This window comes from Pecten maximus, chromosome 3, assembly GCF_902652985.1.
Source record: "Pecten maximus chromosome 3, xPecMax1.1, whole genome shotgun sequence".
NCBI lineage: Eukaryota > Metazoa > Mollusca > Bivalvia > Pectinida > Pectinidae > Pecten > Pecten maximus.
This window is the reverse complement of record NC_047017.1, coordinates 13,504,328-13,527,293: the sequence shown is the minus strand read 5'-3', so window position 1 is coordinate 13,527,293 and position 22,966 is coordinate 13,504,328. Positions and strand designations below refer to the sequence as shown.

Below are 22,966 nucleotides of genomic sequence, written 5' to 3'. Positions count from 1 at the left end.
TGACATTATTACACTCCGTCAGTATGACATTATTACTCACACTCCGTCAGTATGACATTATTACTCACACTCCGTCAGTATGACAGTGTTACTTACACTCCGTCAGTATGACATTGTTACCCAAACTCTGTCAGTATGACATTATTACTCACACTCTGTCAGTACGATATTGAAGGAAATTGAGTGTCGATCTTATTTACGGAAATTGCCTTTATATCTAAAACTATGTTTTGTCGTGAGGATCTGTTCTCTGTCCCTTTTTGTCGTCTCTGCAATATTTATCACCAGTAAACGTTTATTGATAATACCATTGAAATGTTATTCACAGTGAAGGCGAAACGTTTATTTCTCTTCAGATCACTAGTGAATCTGAACTTCGACTGTAAATAATGAGTTGTCTCCCTTCATCTAATGCACACGTCCCTGCTTTCACCGACTCTCGATACCATCCTTGGGTGTTTCTGTGTAACATCTGCAATTGGTGTGATCACCTTCTGAAATCATAAAAAAAGACTTGCCAAAATCAAAACTACTCTAAAATGAAATTGAAGTATAAAGATAACGATGATACACTAAATGCTTACAGATACAAAATGCCTCGACACCGTGATATCATTATGGCATTTTCTAGGCCAGCTACCAAACTTGTTCTGGTTGTCAGCCATAATTAAATTCTAGACATGAAAATACATAACTCCTAACTTTCTATAAAGTTCACAACATTTCCATGGTAAAGAAACGATCTTCATCATAGAGAATTTCATAATCCTGATAAATCTAGCTCTTGAAAACTTAATAACTCTTCTGTGTGGGATCCTGATCTTCGATTCCAACGAACGTATATGTCACAGTTGCTATACAAATTCACATAAAGAAATTGTGAAAACCGTGTTAAGTAAAGTTAGTCCAACACGAATGTAAATTGGCTTTTCTTTTGAAAAAATACTCTGCGCTTTTATTTTCACCTAAATGTTAAATATGTTACATGCATGTCAAATATAGTTATGCAATTATTTTCCAAATTTCAGAGATTAATAACAACAAAACATATATATAGTTTCTGTTTCAGTAACAACAATCTCCATTTTGACTGGTATCCAGGTTCTGTCACTGTGTATACCTATAATTCAGTAACAACAATCTCCATTTTAACTGGTATATAGGTTCTGTCACCGTGTATACCTATAATTCAGTAACAACAATCTCCATTTTACTGGTATCCAAGTTCTGTCACTGTGTATATCTATAATTCAGTAACAACAATCTCCATTTTGACTGGTATCCAAGTTCTGTCACTGTGTATATCTATAATTCAGTAACAACAATCTCCATTTTGACTGGTATCCAGGTTCTGTCACTGTGTATACCTATAATTCAGTAACAACAATCTCCATTTTGACTGGTATCCAGGTTCTGTCACTGTGTATACCTGTAATTCAGAGCAAAGGTGCACACTGCTAAAGTTTGGTCAATGTGAATGTAATTCACTTAATCTTACCAAGTCCTAGCAGACCAAATATAACTGTTGCTTGATTTTGTGAGTTTGATATTAAGGAGAAAATTTCTTGTCCAAGGATTTATTACAAATAAAAGTTAGTAAACAACAGATTTGTGTTACATTTTATAAAGTACTGTCAGTTTTCAGATGTCTTGATCAAAATTGTTAAAATCGTTGAATTAATCATCAGTGAAATACTAATTGATCTCAAGAACACTGTTTCATACTGACAAACATGCAAAGGTTCTTTTTTCTCACCATTTCCATGTGAACGTGTCAAAAGTTGTAAACTGTAACTGTATTTATACAGAATAGATACATTTTGTATAATTCCACAATGCAAACTAATGAATAATTAAAAAAATTATAAAATATAGATATTGTTGTTTGTCTTTCGCTTGACTTATTCTGATACTGTAGATATTGGTTCTACTGGCCTCTACAGCTGTTGTAATGCCCTCTCGCTTAATGTTACACGTCATGTACAAGTGACATGAATTTAAGAGAGTTTGAAATACCTCTGTGATAAATAATGAATTAGAACGATAGAATGGTTTTGAGCAACCCATTCAAAATGGCGCCAACATTAACGTCGTTGGATTACAATCTCAAAGATTTTTCTATACATTCCCGCACATTTTTGGACACATTTCTTTCTTTCGTCATTTCTAAAATGATTTTTAAGATGTATATTTGAATACACTATGTCTATACAGTTTTTCAGAAGATTGGTATATCATTTGGAAAATTTCACAATGTAACACCTGATCAAACTTTTTCACAATTTCACTGCAGCTGCTGCAATCGACAAGAATACAATTTCCAGGATATTTGACATGTATGACATAATGGATTGATATTCGAACATCAGTATGGCATTGTCACTCGCACTTTGTCAGTATGACATTATTACTCACACTCTGTCAGTATGACATTATTACTCACACTCCGTCAGTATGATATTATTACTCACACTCTGTCAGTATGACATTATTACTCACACTCCGTCAGTATGACATTATTACTCACACTCCGTCAGTATGACATTATTACTCACACTCTGTCAGTATGACATTATTACTCACACTCTGTCAGTATGACATTATTACTCACACTCTGTCAGTATGACATTATTACTCACACTCCGTCAGTATGACATTATTACTCACACTCCGTCAGTATGACATTATTACTCACACTCTGTCAGTATGACATTATTACTCACACTCCGTCAGTATGACATTGTTACACTATGTCAGTATGACATTATTACTCAAACTTCGTCAGTATGACATTATTACACTCCGTCAGTATGACATTATTACTCACACTCCGTCAGTATGACATTATTACTCAAACTTCGTCAGTATGACATTATTACACTCCGTCAGTATGACATTATTACTCACACTGTCAGTATGACATTGTTACACTCCGTCAGTATGACATTATTACTCACACTCCGTCAGTATGACATTGTTACTCACACTCCGTCAGTATGACATTATTACTCACACTCCGTCAGTATGACATTATTACACTCCGTCAGTATGACATTATTACTCACACTCCGTCAGTATGACATTATTACTCACACTCCGTCAGTATGACAGTGTTACTCACACTCCGTCAGTATGACAGTGTTACTCACACTCCGTCAGTATGACATTATTACTCAAACTTCGTCAGTATGACATTATTACACTCCGTCAGTATGACATTATTACTCACACTCCGTCAGTATGACATTATTACTCACACTCCGTCAGTATGACATTATTACACTCCGTCAGTATGACACTGTTACCCAAACTCTGTCAGTATGACATTATTACTCACACTGTCAGTACGATATTGAAGAAAATTGAGTGTCGATCTTATTTACGGAAATTGCCTTTATATCTAAAACTATGTTGTGTCGTGAGGATCTGTTCTCTGTCCCTTTTTGTCGTCTCTGTTATCACCAGTAAACGTTTATTGATAATACCATTGAAATGTTATTCACAGTGAAGGCGAAACGTTTATTTCTCTTCAGATCACTAGTGAATCTGAACTTCGACTGTAAATAATGAGTTGTCTCCCTTCATCTAATGCACACCTCCCTGCTTTCACCGACTCTCGATATCCTTGGGTGTTTCTGTGTAACATCTGCAATTGGTGTGATCACCTTCTGAAATCATAAAAAAAAGACTTGCCAAAATCAAAACTACTCTAAAATGAAATTGAATTATAAAGATAGCGATGTTACACTAAATGCTTACAGATACAAAATGCCTCGACACCGTGATATCATTATGGCATTTTCTAGGCCAGCTACCAAACTTGTTCTGGTTGTCAGCCATACTTAAATTCTAGACATGAAAGTACATAACTCCTAACTTTCTATAAAGTTCACAACATTTCCATGGTAAAGAAACGATCTTCATCATAGAGAATTTCATAATCCTGATAAATCTAGCTCTTGAAAACTTAATAACTCTTCTGTGTGGGATCCTGATCTTCGATTCCAACGAACGTATATGTCACAGTTGCTATACAAATTCACATAAAGAAATTGTGAAAACCGTGTTAAGTAAAGTTAGTCCAACACGAATGTAAATTGGCTTTTCTTTTGAAAAAATACTCTGCGCTTTTATTTTCACCTAAATGTTAAATATGTTACATGCATGTCAAATATAGTTATGCAATTATTTTCCAAATTTCAGAGATTAATAACAACAAAACATATATATAGTTTCTGTTTTTTTTAAAGTACAGATTCATACAAGAGGCCCAATGGGCCTGTGGCGCTCACCTGGTACTGCGGCGACTTTGAAGTTGATCTAGGTCATTTCTTCAAATACTATGCTGATTACCACTTTATTCAAATATCAGAGTAGGGTACGTAGGTTTATTAAAGTTAATATATTTTCTAATCTTTCATTGCAGCATACTATTAGCCTAATATCAGGTCTCAGAGTCTCTTGCCTATCGAGAAATCATTCTTAAGATTTAAGCCTCTTGGCTTTTCAGAAGAAGTCTTTCAAAGAGTTTAGCTTATTTGACCCCTGTGACCTTGAATGTAGGCCAATGTCATTAATTTGAACACACCAAACTTGGTAGCCCTTTACTCCAGCATGCTACAGCCACAATATCGACTCCCTGGACCTTTTGGTTATTGAGAAGAAGTCCTTAAAAATATTTTAGCCTATTTGACCACTGTGACCTTGAATGTAGATCAAGTTCATTCATTTGAAAAACTTGATAGCCCTTCATCCTAGCATGCTATAGGCCAAATATCAACTCCCTGTGCCTCCTGGTTAATTACAAGAATTCATTATAAATTGTTTTGCCTATTTGACCCTAGCGACCTTGAATGTAGGTCAAGGTCATTCATTTGAACGAACTTAGTAGCCCTTCATCCCAGCATGCTCTAGGCCCAATATCAACTCCCTGGTCCTCTCGGTTATTGAGAAGTTGTTAAAAAAATGGCCTCTTTGACAAGGAGTGGATTAAATATTTCATTTCTCCCACCGTATCTTTAAAATTTATATCTGTTATGTCTGAAAGACTAGTACTAAATATTATTCCTAAGAAAGTGACAGGTTCTTTAGACCAGTATAGATTTCTATCAGTACAAATTCTGTCATCACTATTTTTCTTATCTCCTTTCCAAATGCACTTTGTTTGTTTGTTTGTTTTTTGTTTTTGTTTTTTTGTGTTTTTTTTTTCAATATATGGTTTTAATCCGGAGTATCTTGCATATTGGTCTAAAAGGTCTAGAGATTTTCAAGCGCCCTTTTTATCCATTCAGGATTAAACCAGTATCATCTGCACTAGACTAACTATATCCTAATTTTTATTGATTATGACTATTAAATTAATTGATTATTACGACAAAATTCGGTGTCTTCTCACTAGCCATTCAGAAATTTAAGGTATACATGTATCAATTAAGTTGTGATGTATACGTCTCTGATTTTAGGTATGTGAAACTATGGGTGTGAAAGGTAGAACAATAGGAGATAATTACAGGTACAATGTAAAGCTATAGTCTGCTTCAGAAAACAACTATCTTTTATGAAAATGTCATTGTGATGCATTGAGAGAAACACATTATGGAAATCAAGCAAATTGACATTACAAGACTGAATCTCCAAAACTGGAATTATTGATATATATTCATAATTCGATTTATTGCTTTCTAAGAATAGGTATTAATTGATATTCATAAATCGATTTATTGATCCATATAGGGGGACCTTTTTCACTTTGACCTGCCATAGTTATCATTATCCTAGATAGTCTGTGACACTTGTTCCTATATCCCAGTGTCATATTGTACAATGTAGCATTATGCTTGAAATGAAATAAAAGAAAGTTTAAAGCATAGTTGGGATAGAACTGTACTATTAGATAGTCAGTTGTACGATTGTCAGCAGTTGTGTTTGAATATACAGAATCTCCTGAATCATCTAATTAAAACAAAATACACTTAATATGTCTATAAAATGTTAATTTTGTTTTTACTGCAGTGAAAATAATCAATGAAGCAAGAAATCGCTGGTAGATAAGGCGGGTGTGAAATTATCAGGGTAATAAATTGGGTTCGCACCGCTTGCTTTACAACCGGAACATAAACAAATTAAACTTACGTGGTTGATTCGGTATGGTTGCACAATGACAAGTAATATTGATAATCGAAGCTAGCCTGATGGCTTTAAGATGTAACAACATGTCGGCAGAATATATACCCGGTGTTGAGGCAGGTACGGAAGACGGTAGAATCAGTAGCAACACATTACATAGTCACAAAATAGATATTGATTGTGACACTGGTCACTCACAAGAGGGGGTACAACGTATCGAAATCCTGGACTTCGGAAACGAAGGTTTTCTGTTATATAAACTTCTGACAGAGTCCGAATGTACATATATTATTAACGAAGGAGAGAAAATAGGATTTGGAGCAATACGGGGAGCCCAAGATAACTACAGAAGTGCCCAGAGGTAAGGAAAACATCCGAGAATCCAGCATTGTTAGTTTTACATATTAAAATATAATTTCCAATGTGTGATTCCTGACCTCTGTGGTGAAGTTTCCATATTTTGTTATCATGGTGACCATTTTGTATTAATGTTTACAATGTATTTGTATTGAAGATAATTTATCAAAACGTTTGAAAATATCCCCATGTAGCTTAATTATTTTACTCTAAGTAATTACCAAGTATAAACTAGGCCATGTTCCTCCGTATCTCCGGGGGGGGGGGGGGGGGGGGGGCGAGTGGTTAATGTGTCCCGACACTTTAACACTAGCCCTCCACCTCTGGGTTGCGAGTTCGAAACCTACGTGGGGCAGTTGCCAGGTACTGACCGTAGGCCGGTGGTTTTTCTCCGGGTACTCCATCTTCGCTAGCCAAGGAAGCCTTGGCTAGCGAAGATGCGGGTACTCCGGCTTTCCTCCACCTCCAAAACCTGGCACGTCCTTAAATGACCATGGCTGTTAATAGGACGTTAAACAAAAACAAACAAACCAAAGTATCTCCGTGGAACTATTTGTGCCCAGATTATAAACTGTTATTTGTCATTTTTATAAGGTAGTAAAACAACAAAAACAAATAAATAAGCTTGCCAAATTGGAAAATCATTATTAGCTTTACGAATTTGCCTGATTGATTTCGTGTTTCGTCGTGTGTATACAGTATATTGATTTGATGTGGCATGTTAAAGGAACTGTAAATAGATGTTTCTGCGCGCCATATATTTTAGCTACATCAGGGGATTTTCAGTTTGTGAACCACAGTTGTTTTTTTCGGCATAGCCGTATAATTTTCTTTTGGTCCCGGATATGACGTGATAGGTGGCGTTACTGGTCGAGATGAAGTATGTGATTGGTCAATGTAGCGGTAAATGCAAAATGCAGATATGCAGTTAAAAACGAAACAAAGATAAGATTGAATGCAAGCTAAATACAACATAAGTAGATTATCTTTTTAAATGACACATTAATAAAATCATATTCAAATGCAGTCTTATTATTACCAAAAATTATTCAAACTGATATAATTTTGTTATTCGTGCTAAAACGCTTTAGTTCGTTAATTTATTTCACCATCAGTTTTACATTATAACCACCACCATTAAAACTATGCCGTTTATCTTTTTAAAATATATTTCTTGTTTTAAAATAAAAAGAGAACAGAATCTTATAGTACTTCATCGATGTAAGCTGTATCATAATAGGACTATTGGACAAAACAAAGTTCGCTTAACAACATGGAACACATAATCATCAAGCTTGTGTACAACGTTCCTGCCGCGGACAATCTACTCCATTTTTAATGAGGAAACTACGGTTTACGACGCTGTATTGCTTGTAATTCCATGAAGGCGATGTATAGATATATATCATGGTGAAATCACTGAAGCATTTGGTGACATATGAAACGCCTTAGACCTTTATTTTTTTATCGTAACTGTATATAAATGTGGTGAAAAATATGTCTGATTATATTGCATCAGTTTATTATCAGTTAAAATAAAACATCCTTTGCACAACTTTTCTATCACAAATGCGTTTGAAAGTGACATTTTTTTAAACAGGATCAGTATAGACAGCCAGTCCCTAGCGGACCTGCTGTGGACCCGGATACAGGGCTATCTGGAGGAATTAGAAATCTCTAGCGACCCACACTCTCATCATATACATGGTATACCGTGTGTGGTCGAAGGTAAATGGGTCCCAGTTGGGCTCAACAAGGTACGTACAAAGCGAGTTTTCAGGTAAATGTTTTAAGTCTGTAAAGCGAGTTTTCAGGTAAATGTTTTAAGTATGTAAAGCGAGTTTTTAGGTAAATGTTTTAAGTATGTAAAGCGAGTTTTCAGGTAAATGTTTTAAGTATGTAAAGCGAATTTTCAGGAAAGTGTTTCAGATTGTTGAATTAAGTCTGTAAAGCGAGTTTTCAGGAATGTAGTTGTTACTTCATAGTACATACATATATGTGTACTGTTTAGATGATATTATATACACTTCGGCCCTATAAAACAATCTAGATTCCTTTACAATCACATGTAAATATGAAATGACAATAAAACGGGTATGGAAACGGGTCAAGAACGTGCAGTATCCAGGATTTGTGCATTATTTTTTAAACCCGATATTATATGGCGTTATTTTGTTATTAAAGTCAATATTTTGCTACATTATGATTTCGATAAGTGTTAACATATTACGTTACTGTAATGTATACCCTTTTTTACCCCGGAATCAATTATCCAGTTATTCCGCCTGTGCCGGTATCACCCCGGTGGCCACTTCGCCCCCCACTTTGACGGGTTCTTTGAGGAAGACTCTAAACACCGATCGATGAAGACTTTGATGGTTTACCTCAACGGAGATTTCACAGGAGGCAGCACCAACTTCGTAGACGAGAGTCAGACACTGCACATGGTTAGTGAAATATACGTTTGATACAAACTGAGGATTATTTTACCGGCATTGCTAGTTAAAGTTTCCGCGGCAAGATGAATCCGCAGTTTGAAGAGACATTTTTGTTTGTTCTAGTTCTCCTGATACACTTTCTCCGGACCAACAAGAATTATTAGTTGATGTTACTTGTACTTGCTTCTCCTCCATTGCAAAATTAATAAAGTTTATAGTTACACTGTATAGAGCAGATTTTAAAATGGGACAGGGGATTCCAATCCGTCACCCCCATACATAATACCCCTGATTTCAAACAAATTATTGTAATAGTGTGTTAATTTGAATGGTATTTTGTTTTTCAGGATGAAACAGGGAAGTACTGTGCAGAGGAGGAGAACATACTGTGCAAGATACAACCAGAGGCTGGAATGGCCATCATTTTTAACCATCATCGTCTTCACGAGGGCCAAAAACTCGGGTAAGTTTTCCTCGTTTATTCCCAACACCGGACTTTCATGTCGAGAAATATAAATTTTTGTCTGGAATTCATTGATGAATATTTTTCATATTTAAGTATGTAACTTTTTGCAGGCGTCAGGGTGTCTTAACTTTACGTAATGCTAGCATATCATAACTCAAAATTGAAAAGAAACAAATAGAGGTCTTTAGACCTTGACAGTATTTTTGTAGCAAGGACATGATTTCCAGTTATGTATTCTATCGTTTCTGTGTGATTGGCTATGGTAACATACCTCTTTACTACTGTTTTGCAGAGATAATAAGAAATACATTCTACGAACAGATATAATGTATAAAAAAGTCAGCGAGGACAACATTGGCCACACAGACGAAAAAGCTCTAGCCTTGATAAAGGAAGCGGAGGAGTTAGAGGTATGTAATGACCTTTTATCAATTATTGAAAGTGAAAAGTTTTCGCTATGGTGTCTTTCCCTCTATATTCAAGAATTTCCACTGTTCTGGTATTAAATTCATCGCGAAGAAAAAGGAAAATTCTTGTATAACGCAGTCTCTTGTCTGCACAGCATGTTCAGCTATAGTATCATGCAGCAAATCAGAAGATGGTTGACACTTGAACTATGGGTTCAATGTTGTTTGGGTAATGCCGAGTGTATTGCAGTTTAAATGTGATCAAAATATGTTATTTATCTTTAATATATTTATGAAATAGATTTGAGAAAACAATGGCATATATTTATTTTTTATTCAGGCAATGGGAGAATGTGAGAAAGCCGCCATGGTTTTGAGGAAGGCGTTTAAATTGTCACCGGCTATTGAGGACTCATACTGGGCATAAATTTCATTCTAATATGTTTTTCAAGACATGTTGTCGACCAATGACTTAAATATTCCGAGATATTCCAAGATATCGGTATATGGTGTTCAAACGTAATATCCACTTTCATAAAATAGTTCATGGTTTCCTTCCCCAGTATCTTCAAGAATTACTTCCTCATCGAAATAATAATATTCATGATCATAACACTAGATTAGGTAATAATTTCCGTCCACCTTCCGGTCGCACAAGCCTTTTCATGAAATCCTTTCTGCCATCTGTAATTAGTCTTTGGAATGCACTTCCTGATGGAATAAAAACCAGTCCCTCAATAACAAAACTAAAATATCATCTAAACGCACAAAATCTTAAAGTCCCACCATATTTTCTTATCGGCAGTAGATTGGGTCAGATTCACCATGCAAGATTGAGGATGGAGTGCAGTTCACTAAAATATTATTTGTTTCGTAGGAATCTGGTAAATAGTCCACTTTGCTCCTACTGTCAAGTTGATGAAACTAACGAACATTTTTTATTACATTGTAGACTTTTTTCCGACCTTCGAAATCGTTCCCTCTTTGCCCTAAATCATCCTATTTCGACAGAAATATTACTTTTTGGCAGCAACAACTTAACTTTTGACGAAAATTCCTTGATTTTTAAATGTGTGCAACAATTCATTATCAGCTCCAAGAGATTCGATTAATTCCACGTTTCAACTCTGTATTTATCGTTTTCACAGTTGTATCAGCATGCAGTTCTTTTTAAATGAACAATGGTATCGGCAGTCTCCCTCTTTCTCTTTCCCTTCTCATCTTATCATTTCCCACTACCTGTCTCTTTCCAATATAGAGTTATTTCAATATTCATATTCATTCTCCCACTTTGTTACCATGCTAAATTGATGAGTCATTAACGGAGACGGATTAATATAAGTTTTAAAAAACTTGTTTCTGAATCCATTTCATGCTGTATTTTTTTCTGATTGTGTCTACTTTTCATGTGTTACCAATGAATGAATAAAATAAAGTTTACATTAGATATGCAGTTAAAAACGAAACAATGATAAGATTGAATGCAAGCTAAATACAACATAAGTAGATTATCTTTTTAAATGACACATTAATAAAATCATATTCAAATGCAGTCTTATTATTACCAAAAATTATTCAAACTGATATAATTTTGTTATTCGTGCTAAAACGCTTTAGTTCGTTAATTTATTTCACCATCAGTTTTACATTATAACCACCACCATTAAAACTATGCCTTTTATCTTTTTTAAAGATATTTCTTGTTTTTAAATAAAAAGAGAACATAATCTTATAGTACTTCATCGATGTAAGCTGTATCATAATAGGACTATTGGACAAAACAAAGTTCGCTTAACAACATGGAACACATAATCATTAAGCTTGTGTACAACGTTCCTGCCGCGGACAATCTACTCCATTTTTAATGAGGAAACTACGGTTTACGACGCTGTATTGCTTGTAATTCCATGAAGGCGATGTATAGATATATATAGATATCATGGTGAAATCACTGAAGCATTTGGTGACATATGAAACGCCTTAGACCTTTATTAGCCCACCATCATCAGATGGTGGGCTATTCAAATCGCCCTGCGTCCGTGGTCCGTGGTCCGTCCGTCCGTCCGTCCCTCCGTCCGTAAACAATTCTTGTTATCGCTAATCCTCAAAAAGTACTGAAGGGATCTTTCTCCAATTTCATATGAAGGTTCCCCTTGGTGTCTAGTTATGCATATTGCATTTTGAGACCAATCGGAAAACAACATGGCCGACAGGCAGCCATCTTGGATTTTGACAATTGAAGTTTGTTATCGCTATTTCTGAGAAAGTACTGAAGGGATCTTTCTGAAATTTCATATGTAGGTTCCCCTTGGTGCCTAGTTATGCATATTGTGTTTTGAGACCAATCGGAAAACAACATGGCCGACAGGCAGCCATCTTGGATTTTGACAATTGAAGTTTGTTATCGCTATTTCTGAGAAAGTACTGAAGGGATCTTTCTGAAATTTCATATGTAGGTTCCCCTTGGTGCCTAGTTATGCATATTGTGTTTTGAGACTAATCGGAAAACAACATGGCCGACAGGCAGCCATCTTGGATTTTGACAATTGAAGTTTGTTATCACTATTTCTGAGAAAGTACTGAAGGGATCTTTCTGCAATTTCATATGTAGGTTCCCCTTGGTGCCTAGTTATGTATATTGCATTTTGAGACCAATCGGAAAACAACATGGCCGACAGGCAGCCATCTTGGATTTTGACATTTGAAGTTTGTTATCGCTATTTCTGAGAAAGTACTGAAGGGATCTTTCTCAAATTTCATATATAGGTTCCCCTTGGTGCCTAGTTATGCATATTGCATTTTGAGACCAATCGGAAAACAACATGGCCGACAGGCAGCCATCTTGGATTTTGACAATTGAAGTTTGTTATCGCTATTTCTGAGAAAGTACTGAAGGGATCTTTCTGAAATTTCATATATAGGTTCCCCTTGGTGCCTAGTTATGCATATTGCATTTTGAGACCAATCGGAAAACAACATGGCCGACAGGCAGCCATCTTGGATTTTGACAATTGAAGTTTGTTATCACTATTTCTGAGAAAGTACTGAATGGATCTTTCTGCAATTTCATATGTAGGTTCCCCTTGGTGCCTTGTTATGCATATTGCATTTTGAGACCAATCGGAAAACAACATGGCCGACAGGCAGCCATCTTGGATTTTGACATTTGAAGTTTGTTATCGCTATTTCTGAGAAAGTACTGAAGGGATCTTTCTGAAATTTCATTTGTAGGTTCCCCTTGGTGCCTAGTTATGCATATTGCTTTTTGAGACCTATCTGAAAACAACATGGCCGACAGGCAGCCATCTTGGATTTTGACAATTGAAGTTTGTTATCGCTATTTCTGAGAAAGTACTGAAGGGATCTTTCTGAAATTTCATATGTAGGTTCCCCTTGGTGCCTAGTTATGCATATTGCTTTTTGAGACTAATCGGAAAACAACATGGCCGACAGGCAGCCATCTTGGATTTTGACAATTGAAGTTTGTTATCGCTATTTCTGAGAAAGTACTGAAGGGATCTTTCTCAAATTTCATATGTAGGTTCCCCTTGGTGCCTAGTTATGCATATTGCATTTTGAGATCAATCGTAAAACAACATGGCCGACAGGCAGCCATGTTGGATTTTGACAATTGAAGTTTGTTATCGCTATTTCTGAGAAAGTACTGTAGGGATCTTTCTCAAATTTCATATGTAGGTTCCCCTAGGAGCCTTGTTATGCATATTGCGTTTTGAGACCAATCAGAAAACAACATGGCCGACAGGCAGCCATGTTGGATTTTGACAATTGAAGTTTGTTATCGCTATTTCTGAGAAAGTACTGAAGGGATCTTTCTGAAATTTCATATGTAGGTTCCCCTTGGTGCCTAGTTATGCATATTGCTTTTTGAGACCTATCTGAAAACAACATGGCCGACAGGCAGCCATCTTGGATTTTGACAATTGAAGTTTGTTATTGCTATTTCTCAGAAAGTACTGAAGGGATCTTTCTTAAATTTCATATGTAGGTTCCCCTTGGTCCTTCGTATTGCATTTTGGGACCAGTCTGTCCTGAAAACAACCTAACAAACAAACAGCCATTATCACTAAATCTCAAATTTCTTATATAGCTAGGATTCCCTTGTTTGAAAAGTACTGGAGGGATGTCTCAATTTGCACAGATTAGTAAAATGAAGGAAAAAGTAGAGAAAAGATCAATCTGACATGGAACCTATAAAGATCATGCAATGGTGGGCGCCAAGATCCCTCTGGGATCTCTTGTTTTTTTATCGTAACTGTATATAAATGTGGTGAAAAATATGTCTGATTATATTGCATCAGTTTATTATCAGTTAAAATAAAACATCCTTTGCACAACTTTTCTATCACAAATGCGTTTGAAAGTGACATTTGTTTTAAACAGGATCAGTATAGACAGCCAGTCCTTAGCTGACCTGCTGTGGACCCGGATACAGGGCTATCTGGAGGAATTAGACATCTCTAGCGACCCACACTCTCATCATATACATGGTATACCGTGTGTGGTCGAAGGTAAATGGGTCCCAGTTGGGCTCAACAAGGTACGTACAAAGCGAGTTTTCAGGTAAATGTTTTAAGTCTGTAAAGCGAGTTTTCAGGTAAATGTTTTAAGTATGTAAAGCGAGTTTTCAGGTAAATGTTTTAAGTATGTAAAGCGAGTTTTTAGGTAAATGTTTTAAGTATGTAAAGCGAGTTTTCAGGTAAATGTTTTAAGTCTGTAAAGCGAGTTTTCAGGTAAATGTTTTAAGTATGTAAAGCGAGTTTTCAGGAAAGTGTTTCAGATTGTTGAATTAAGTCTGTAAAGCGAGTTTTCAGGAATGTAGTTGTTACTTCATAGTACATATATGTGTACTGTGTAGATGATATTATAAACACTTCGGACCTATAAAACAATCTAGATTCCTTTACAATCACATGTAAATATGAAATGACAATTAAACGGGTATGGAAACGGGTCAAGAACGTGCACTATCCAGGATTTGTGCATTATTTTTTAAACCCGATATTATGGCGTTATTTTGTTATTAAAGTCAATATTTTGCGACATTATGATTTCGATAAGTGTTAACATATTACGTTACTGTAATGTATACCCTTTTTTACCCCGGAATCAATTATCCAGTTATTCCGCCTGTGCCGGTATCACCCCGGTGGCCACTTCGCCCCACACTTTGACGGGTTCTTTGAGGAAGATTCCAAACACCGATCGATGAAGACTTTGATGGTTTACCTCAACGGAGATTTCACAGGAGGCAGCACCAACTTCGTAGACGAGAGTCAGACACTGCACATGGTTAGTGAAATATACGTTTGATACAAACTGAGGATTATTTTACCGGCATTGCTAGTTAAAGTTTCCGCGGCAAGATGAATCCGCAGTTTGAAGAGAAATGTTTGTTTGTTCTAGTTCTCCTGATACACTTTCTCCGGACCAACAAGAATTATTAGTTGATGTTACTTGTACTTGCTTCTCCTCCATTGCAAAATTAATAAAGTTTATAGTTACGCTGTATAGAGCAGATTTTAAAATGGGACAGGGGATTCCAACCCCTCACCCCCATACATTATACCCCTGATTTCAAACAACTTACTGTAATAGTGTGTTAATTTGAATGGTATTTTGTTTTTCAGGATGAAACAGGGAAGTACTGTGCGGAGGAGGAGAACATACTGTGCAAGATACAACCAGAGGCTGGAATGGCCATCATTTTTAACCATCATCGTCTTCACGAGGGCCAAAAACTCGGGCAAGTTTTCCTCGTTTATTCCCAACACCGGACTTTCATGTCGAGAAATATAAAATTTTGTCTGGAATTCATTGATGAATATTTTTCATATTTAAGTATGTAACTTTTTGCAGGCGTCAGTGTGTCTTAACTTTACGAAATGCTAGCATATCATAACTCAAAATTGAAAAGAAACAAATAGAGGTCTTTAGACCTTGACAGTATTTTTGTAGCAAGGACATGATTTCCAGTTATGTATTCTATCGTTTCTGTGTGATTAGCTGTAGTTACATACCTCTTTACTACTGTTTTGCAGAGATAATAAGAAATACATTCTACGAACAGATATAATGTATAAAAAAGTCAGCGAGGACAACATTGGCCACAAAGACGAAAAAGCTCTAGCCTTGATAAAGGAAGCGGAGGAGTTAGAGGTATGTAATGACCTTTTATCAATTATTGAAAGTGAAAAGTTTTCGCTATGGTGTCTTTCCCTCTATATTCAAGAATTTCCACTGTTCTGGTATTAAATTAATCGCGAAGAAAAAGGAAAATTCTTGTATAACGCAGTCTCTTGTCTGCACAGCATGTTCAGCTATAGCATCATGCAGCAAATCAGAAGATGGTTGACACTTGAACTATGGGTTCAATGTTGTTTGGGTAATGCCGAATGTATTGCAGTTTAAATGTGATCAAAATATGTTATTTATCTTTAATATATTTATGATATAGATTTGAGAAAACAATGGCATATATTTATTTTTTATTCAGGCAATGGGAGAATGTGAGAAAGCCGCCATGGTTTTGAGGAAGGCGTTTAAATTGTCACCGGCTATTGAGGACTCATACTGGGCATAAATTTCATTCTAATATGTTTTTCAAGACATGTTGTCGACCAATGACTTAAATATTCCGAGATATTCCAAGATATCGGTATATGGTGTTCAAACGTAATATGACAGACGTTTTAGTTTGTAGATAGAATATTGATGTTATGGCCGTTAGTGAGGTAGGACATTACTTGGTACGTATTTTCCCATCGGATTCCGTTTCCATTCCTTTTATAGAAAAGATAGATGCATAAGTGCCGCTTCTCTTACTGCCCATGACATTTTGCGTCCTACGTAAATTATATCAATAGAAATTTGATTTGTTGAACAACTCTGTCTTGTAAACAGAGCCATAGAAAAACGATGTTATGAAACTGAATGAAAAAGTTTCAAAAACATAAATAAAATGAGAAATATTAGAACGTATCTAGACATATCTCGATACACAACAGTACTTCGAATGTGTGTTGGTAAGGAAGAAGCTTCTGTATGAATACATTGTATGATATGGTCTTGGTTGTTAGGGAGGATACTTCTCTGTGACAACGTTGTGTGATATAGTTTGTTGTCTCAATCTGTCAAGATGTTTATGTTAAGACATTTTTTTAATTTTTTTATTTTGATATACAAAAACGACTTTTAAATATTTTTTGTAATTTTATGTATATCAACTACATGATTTATTAAGAAGGAATGGCCAATCTAGGTCATTTCTTCTCTGACCTACAATTTGTGATCATAAATGACATTTTAAGCGACAATTTTAACAATATTTAAAGAAGAAACGACTTTCTCCTTGCAAGCAAATATTGTTCCCATTTATATGTTTAAATGTAATATTTACAAGAAGTGAAGTCCCCAGTCTATACCACACAAGTAACAGGGTTTCCTTGGGTAAACATAAGCACGTCAGGATATCCTGAAATGTCACACGGTAACTAGATCGCTTAGATATAATTAATGTTTATATTATATATAGTCATTGGAGATTGGGCCTGTTCAAATGTCCCTTTCAAAGAACAACATCCTTTATTCATAAAACTATATCTTGAAACTACATTAGTTTTAGTTCTTCGTTTTAAGAACAGTATGGGAATGGAAGATTTACTGATGATGTTTCACAAGCCAAAGAATAGAATATCCATTTGACAAAATGATACCCTAAAACTAAATATTTTAATTTGCCCTTTTTGTGGACAAATTTGACTTAAAAAACAACAAAAATAAAGAAATTTTATTGATAATAATGTCTAAATTGAGGGTCTAATCTAGGGAGTCTCCCACCGAATATGAAAGGTTAGCAAGTATGCGATTTTACCGCATTATCATACCATGTTTGTCATCAAGGTTTAAACCTGTCGGCGATAAACGAGGGCCTTGTTAACAACTGTTTGAGACCAATTTATTTCCTAAGCGATAAAAGGACAACAAAACATCTGGCGGTTTTTTTTCTGAAAAGCGTCAAGGCACACAGAGGTATACACGCATACTGATACCTAAACTACCTGTGTAGCCGCTGTACATTCACAATGACTTGTTATTACGATGCTACGATGGCCGACAAGAGCCTGGCAAAATGAAATGAAAAAACTGTAACACTTTTTTCAATGGTACAGTTTTTTTTTTATATCTTTTTGTACCATATAAAAGTGTACCATGGTACCTAAAACAAGTAAAAATTCAAATCATTTTGTACTACATGTGTTACAGAAAGATTATAAACTACTTAGGAAAAAACACAGCTTACATTCACATGTTTATGTACCAATAGCCGGTATCAGCCGGCAAAATGATGTGAAAGGTTTTGTACCGCGTTACACTTTTTTCATTTCTTTTTGTACCATTTTTGATACAAAAAGATATGAAAAAAGTGTACCAAGAAAAAAACGTTACAGTTTTTTCAAATCTTTTTGTACCATCTGTGGTACAAAAAGATGTGAAAAAACTGTACCATCAGAACATCGGAATGTCGTTATCCAACATCATGACCAGGGCTGACCCGGCATAGCAAAGGTTTGATAACACCGTCACAACAAGCCGCAAAGTGTGTAAATCACTTTTGAGGACACAATAGTCGAGTCGAAACTATAGTGTTAGTTTTGGGGTGTACCTTGGGGCTAAAAATTATCAAATTAAACCTGTATAATGTCGTCATTTCCATTTTAGAGATAAACAATTGAACGATTGAAACAGCATTATAGCATTTCTGTAATGGTCTTTACAATATATATTATTATATTCCTCGATGTATACATAGAGGATATCTAACAGTAAAACCAACTATATTTTACGAGTCGGGATAATATTTCGATATTTACGCACTCGTAAAAACATCAAAATATTAGCCACACGAGTGAAATACATTTGGTATTATTGAAGATGCTTTTGGTTTGGTTTATTTTTGTTTAACGTCCTATTAACAGCCAGGGTCAGTTAAGGACGTGCCAGGTTTGAAGGTTGAGGAAAGCCGGAGTACCCGGAGAAAAACCACCGACCTACCGTCAGTATCTAGCAACTGCCCCACGTATTGAAGATGCTGTTAGATATCATGTTTGTTACATTTTCATAGCAAGATATACCGGATCAGCTTTTAACTTTTTCCATTGTCGTTAGTATGCAGGGTTTTGATTATTCAAATCAGAAAAAGTAAATTTTGTCACTGGTGAAAAATATAAATTTGATAGATTGATTAATTTTCGATATTTCACTGCTAAAAGCGTAATAAAATCGATGGTCCCATTTCCCCAAAACGGACCCCATCGGTGTTTATAGTTTCTTGAACTCGAGAAGTTGAGGCAGATTGGATACATTGACAATGTAAGTACAGATAATTCGTCACTGGAAAAATTATAAAAGACGTTATTTTAAAAATGAAAAGTCATTTTAAAAGTTAAAATAGACAACTGACCATTCTGCAGGCCCCACATCAGTATACATGACGATTGGATCATCCAGTAGCCAGACATTCCGGGATATTAAATGACAGGCTATGTGATGAGAACTTTATCTGGGAGTCATTTGTCAAACTCGTTAACCTTTATGTCGGGCCGTTTCATATGTTTCTGTACCGTGGCTGTTTTCGGCCGCTTTTTGGTACAAAAAGATACGAAAGCGACTGACTCATTTCAACTCTGCTTTCACATCTTTCTGTACCGTACAATGGTACAAAAAGATGTGAAAAACTGTACCATGAAAAAAGTGTTACAGTTTTTTCATTTCATTTTGCCTGGTTCTTGTCGGCCATCGTACGATGCAATGAATAAAATAAAAACTGAAACAGATACATATATTTGTCTTTTTCTAAAACCATCACTGAACGTGAGTACGGTCTATTGCTATATTGGCAGAGAGCCGAGAGTGTATTCACGAGCCCCACTCGATTTGCACTATTCTCCTTCTAGAATATATCTTCCGGTCACTTGATTTGTAGCTCTTCTGCTTCTGGAAGATCTTCTATTTATCTTCCAAGATGGCGGCGACCATGTTTAAGTGTGCAAGTGATGAGTTTCACTAGAGAAGGATTTATAACACAAACATGTTTGTTTCCAAGTGTTTGAGAAAACTTAAAAACTTGCTTGTTTATGGGTTATATTCTTTCGGTTTACTTCATTTTGTTGCATTCTCAGTCTGTATATTTTCCCTCGCGACGAAGGGAGACAGTACCCTGTTCGAGTCTTAAGTCATTGGTAAAGTATGAAATACTCATCTCTCGTTGGAAACGTGCTTTATAAGCACCGAGTGATTGGGGAGACATGTATTGTGTTACTGCTTTTGCACAAAGTTCCGTTTAATACAATAACTAAGTCTATTTATTCCTTCCACAATGACTCGAATCCGCAAATCAGAATATGCAATTCTGCATTTTCCTGTAAAAACAAATCCGCGATTGGGTAGTTGACAACACTCGTATACCTCAACTTAAATTGGAAAGTTGTCCTTTTTCAGATTATAATAATATGCATCAAAAAAGTGGTATAGATAGTCAAAAGTAGGTCTCTTTCCAGGTTTTGCGTCCCACGAACGCATCATGATATTATATACAGGTTGGGGACAGTTCCTCGGAATTGGCATTCTGTATCCCTTCTGGATCTTCTTCAGGATCTGGTCACTCCGTATACCTTGGATTAAAAATCAAATGGATTAATTACCGGCTACCAACAAGATGTGGCAGAATACGATCGTCGAACCGTTTACTCCTCATAAAATATTACCATGTGCATTTAACTCTACAACATTTAAACTACTGTAATAGACAATTTATAAGAGGCATCTGAACTCGAGGATGAATCTTATCAAAGAAATGAGACACCTTTGAACATTAACGATGTTTTGCATTGTTTAATATGCAATCAGTATTTTTCCAATTAAGGAAAAAGTAACCAGCTGTTGAGATAGACACTGCACTGCATAACGTTTGTATTGACATCAAAATTACAACAGAACAATAATGAAAAACCGTCTGACAACATTTTTAGGTCACCTGAGACGAATGAAGTCTCAAGTAACATATTCTTATCGCCTTTTGTCCGTCATCGTGCGTTGTCGTCGTGCGTCCGCAAACAATTTACATTTTCAGCTTCTTCTTCAAAACCACTGAACCAAATTCAATGAAATTTGGAAGGGAGCTTATATGGGTAAAGGTCAGCTAAAATTGTGAATTATATACTCTTCATAGTAGAAAGGGTCTTAAGGGGCTTTATCAAATTTGTGAATTATATACTCTTCATAGTAGGAAGGGTCTTAAGGGGCTTTATCAAAATTGTGAATTTCATGACCCTTGGGTCTCGCGTTTGCCCCTGGGGGCAAACTTAACTATAGTTTATATAGGGAAATCACATTTTTGACTATGATTTGTTGGATTTGTATTGGAATTCATTCTAAATTGGTTAACATTATCAGCATGTGATGACAGTTTGATGGTATACACATGTTGGTTCTGATTGACCCCCAGGGACTGATGGGCGGGGCCAAAAATGGTCAAAGTGACTGAAATTTCAAAAATCTCCTTCTCTACTCTCAAATATGATGGAATCAAATACTCTTCATAGATGGAAGGGTCTTAAGGTGCTTTACCAAAATTATGAATTTCATTACCCTTGGGTCACACGTTTGCCCCTGGGGAGGGGATGAACTTTACTATAGTTTATTTAGGGAAATCATATCATTTGTTTGATTTCTATTGGAATTCATTCTAACTTTTCAACATTATCAGCATTGGGATGACAGCTTAATGGTAGGCACATTGACTGACCCCTTAGACCGATAGGTTGGGCCAAAAAGGGTCAATTAAATTTACTGAAATATTTAAATCACAGGTGACCGTGAAGGCCCATATGGGACTCTAATTAACTCATTTGAATTATCGGGTACTGTCTTGATGCGGTCTGCCTCCTCACATATTAAGCATATTAAGTTTGTGGCTATTGCCGGGGTTCCGTACAATGTTTTCTGAAAACTTAATACAATCTACCGGAAAACAAAACAGAAGTTTCATGAATGACTTAAATTATTATGTACAATCAACCTACCTGCGTAAGGCACCTGTCCATAAGTGATAATTTCCATCAGTAAAATACCATATGACCACACATCAGACTTCATCGTGAACTTGCCGAAGAATGCCGCCTCTGGGGCCGTCCACTTTATAGGGAAAATATTACCTTTGAGGAAATGTCACTATGTATTAATATTCAAAGAAATAGAACAGAGACGTAACGCAAAATGGCTGAAGCTAAAGCAAAATATCACTAAAGGAGGAGATATTAAATAATAACATTTTCCACAGTAAATCATTATTGGTTTTAGTATAAACCGTATTTCATTTCATAAAGTTGCAACATACACTGCATTTTATATTACGTGTACATCGAAAAAAAATGGATCTAGAAACCAGCTGCGAAACTGATCTCAATCTGTTGGATATAATGGGAAACTGTTCTAATTAAAGAACTTTCTTTAAATCCCCCTTTTTTAAATGAGGGATTCCATTTTAAAATAAATTTCATGATCGTTGATTGAAAAGTACGTTGTGTATTATATTCAGAAAAATGTTGATTTTGACTGAAATGATCTGATGTTTTCACACTTACCCATCATGTTCATTTGAGGGTTTTGGTAATCGTACCCTTCGATGATTTTAGCCAACCCAAAATCAGCAACTTTAGCAATGTTTCCGTCACCGATTAGAATGTTCCTTGCAGCCAGATCTCGGTGAATGAAACGCTTCGTTTCTAGATATGCCATTCCACTGGCAACCTACGTAGTAGTAATATAATAATATATGTATAATGAATGAAGCAGTTGTTTTAGAATCGGGTAACCATGCGATATAATAAAACCATGAAAAGAGATAGCATTACCAGATCTATTACGCCATTTTGTCACATCGACGATTTTGGTGAAATTTTTTTTCAAGCATAGCTGATACTTGAAATTTACAGAATATCTCGGGTAAATATTTCATGGCTTTTTTCTAAGACGTTAGCGTGTGTTTTTAAAGTGATATCAAAATTTGGATTTACTGCCGGATATTACAAAATTAAATGATGTTTTCATCAATCAATTACGAACGATTAAGGATGTATGCTTTAATTCTCAGT

General features: G+C 35.7%; 3 protein-coding genes across 4 annotated transcripts in view; 2 read left to right on the top strand and 1 right to left on the bottom strand.

Annotated features, from left to right (window-relative positions):
• LOC117323266 (methionine synthase-like) overlaps positions 1–1,872 on the top strand; it is a 57,820-nt gene extending 55,948 nt beyond the window's left edge. The window contains exon 34 of the transcript XR_004531697.1: positions 1,164–1,872. The gene's annotated coding sequence lies outside the window, so the exon portion shown is untranslated. The remainder of the gene's footprint in view (positions 1–1,163) is intronic.
• A 4,246-nt stretch (positions 1,873–6,118) lies between these two features.
• Positions 6,119–18,557, top strand: LOC117323265. 2 transcript variants are annotated; one of them, XM_033878381.1, is made up of 7 exons: positions 6,119–6,487; positions 8,084–8,240; positions 8,760–8,930; positions 9,269–9,384; positions 9,680–9,797; positions 10,135–10,303; positions 16,478–18,557. In XM_033878381.1, exons 1-6 carry the CDS (start codon positions 6,192–6,194, stop codon positions 10,219–10,221), a joined length of 945 nt encoding a protein of 314 aa, XP_033734272.1. In that variant the 5' UTR covers positions 6,119–6,191; the 3' UTR covers positions 10,222–10,303; positions 16,478–18,557. The 2 variants fall into 2 exon arrangements, with proteins under 2 accessions (XP_033734272.1, XP_033734271.1); XM_033878380.1 differs by lacking the exons at positions 8,084–8,240; positions 8,760–8,930; positions 9,269–9,384; positions 9,680–9,797; positions 10,135–10,303 and adding exons at positions 14,196–14,352; positions 14,934–15,104; positions 15,443–15,558; positions 15,854–15,971 and having other exon boundaries at positions 16,309–18,557.
• Positions 18,558–20,258: 1,701 nt separating this feature from the next.
• Positions 20,259–22,798, bottom strand: LOC117323264 (tyrosine-protein kinase SRK3-like). Its single transcript, XM_033878379.1, has 3 exons — positions 22,457–22,798; positions 21,896–22,027; positions 20,259–20,485 (listed from the first exon to the last, which is right to left on the bottom strand). Exons 1-3 carry the CDS (start codon positions 22,608–22,610, stop codon positions 20,286–20,288), a joined length of 486 nt encoding a protein of 161 aa, XP_033734270.1. The 5' UTR covers positions 22,611–22,798; the 3' UTR covers positions 20,259–20,285.
• Between the last annotated feature and the right edge of the window lie 168 nt (positions 22,799–22,966).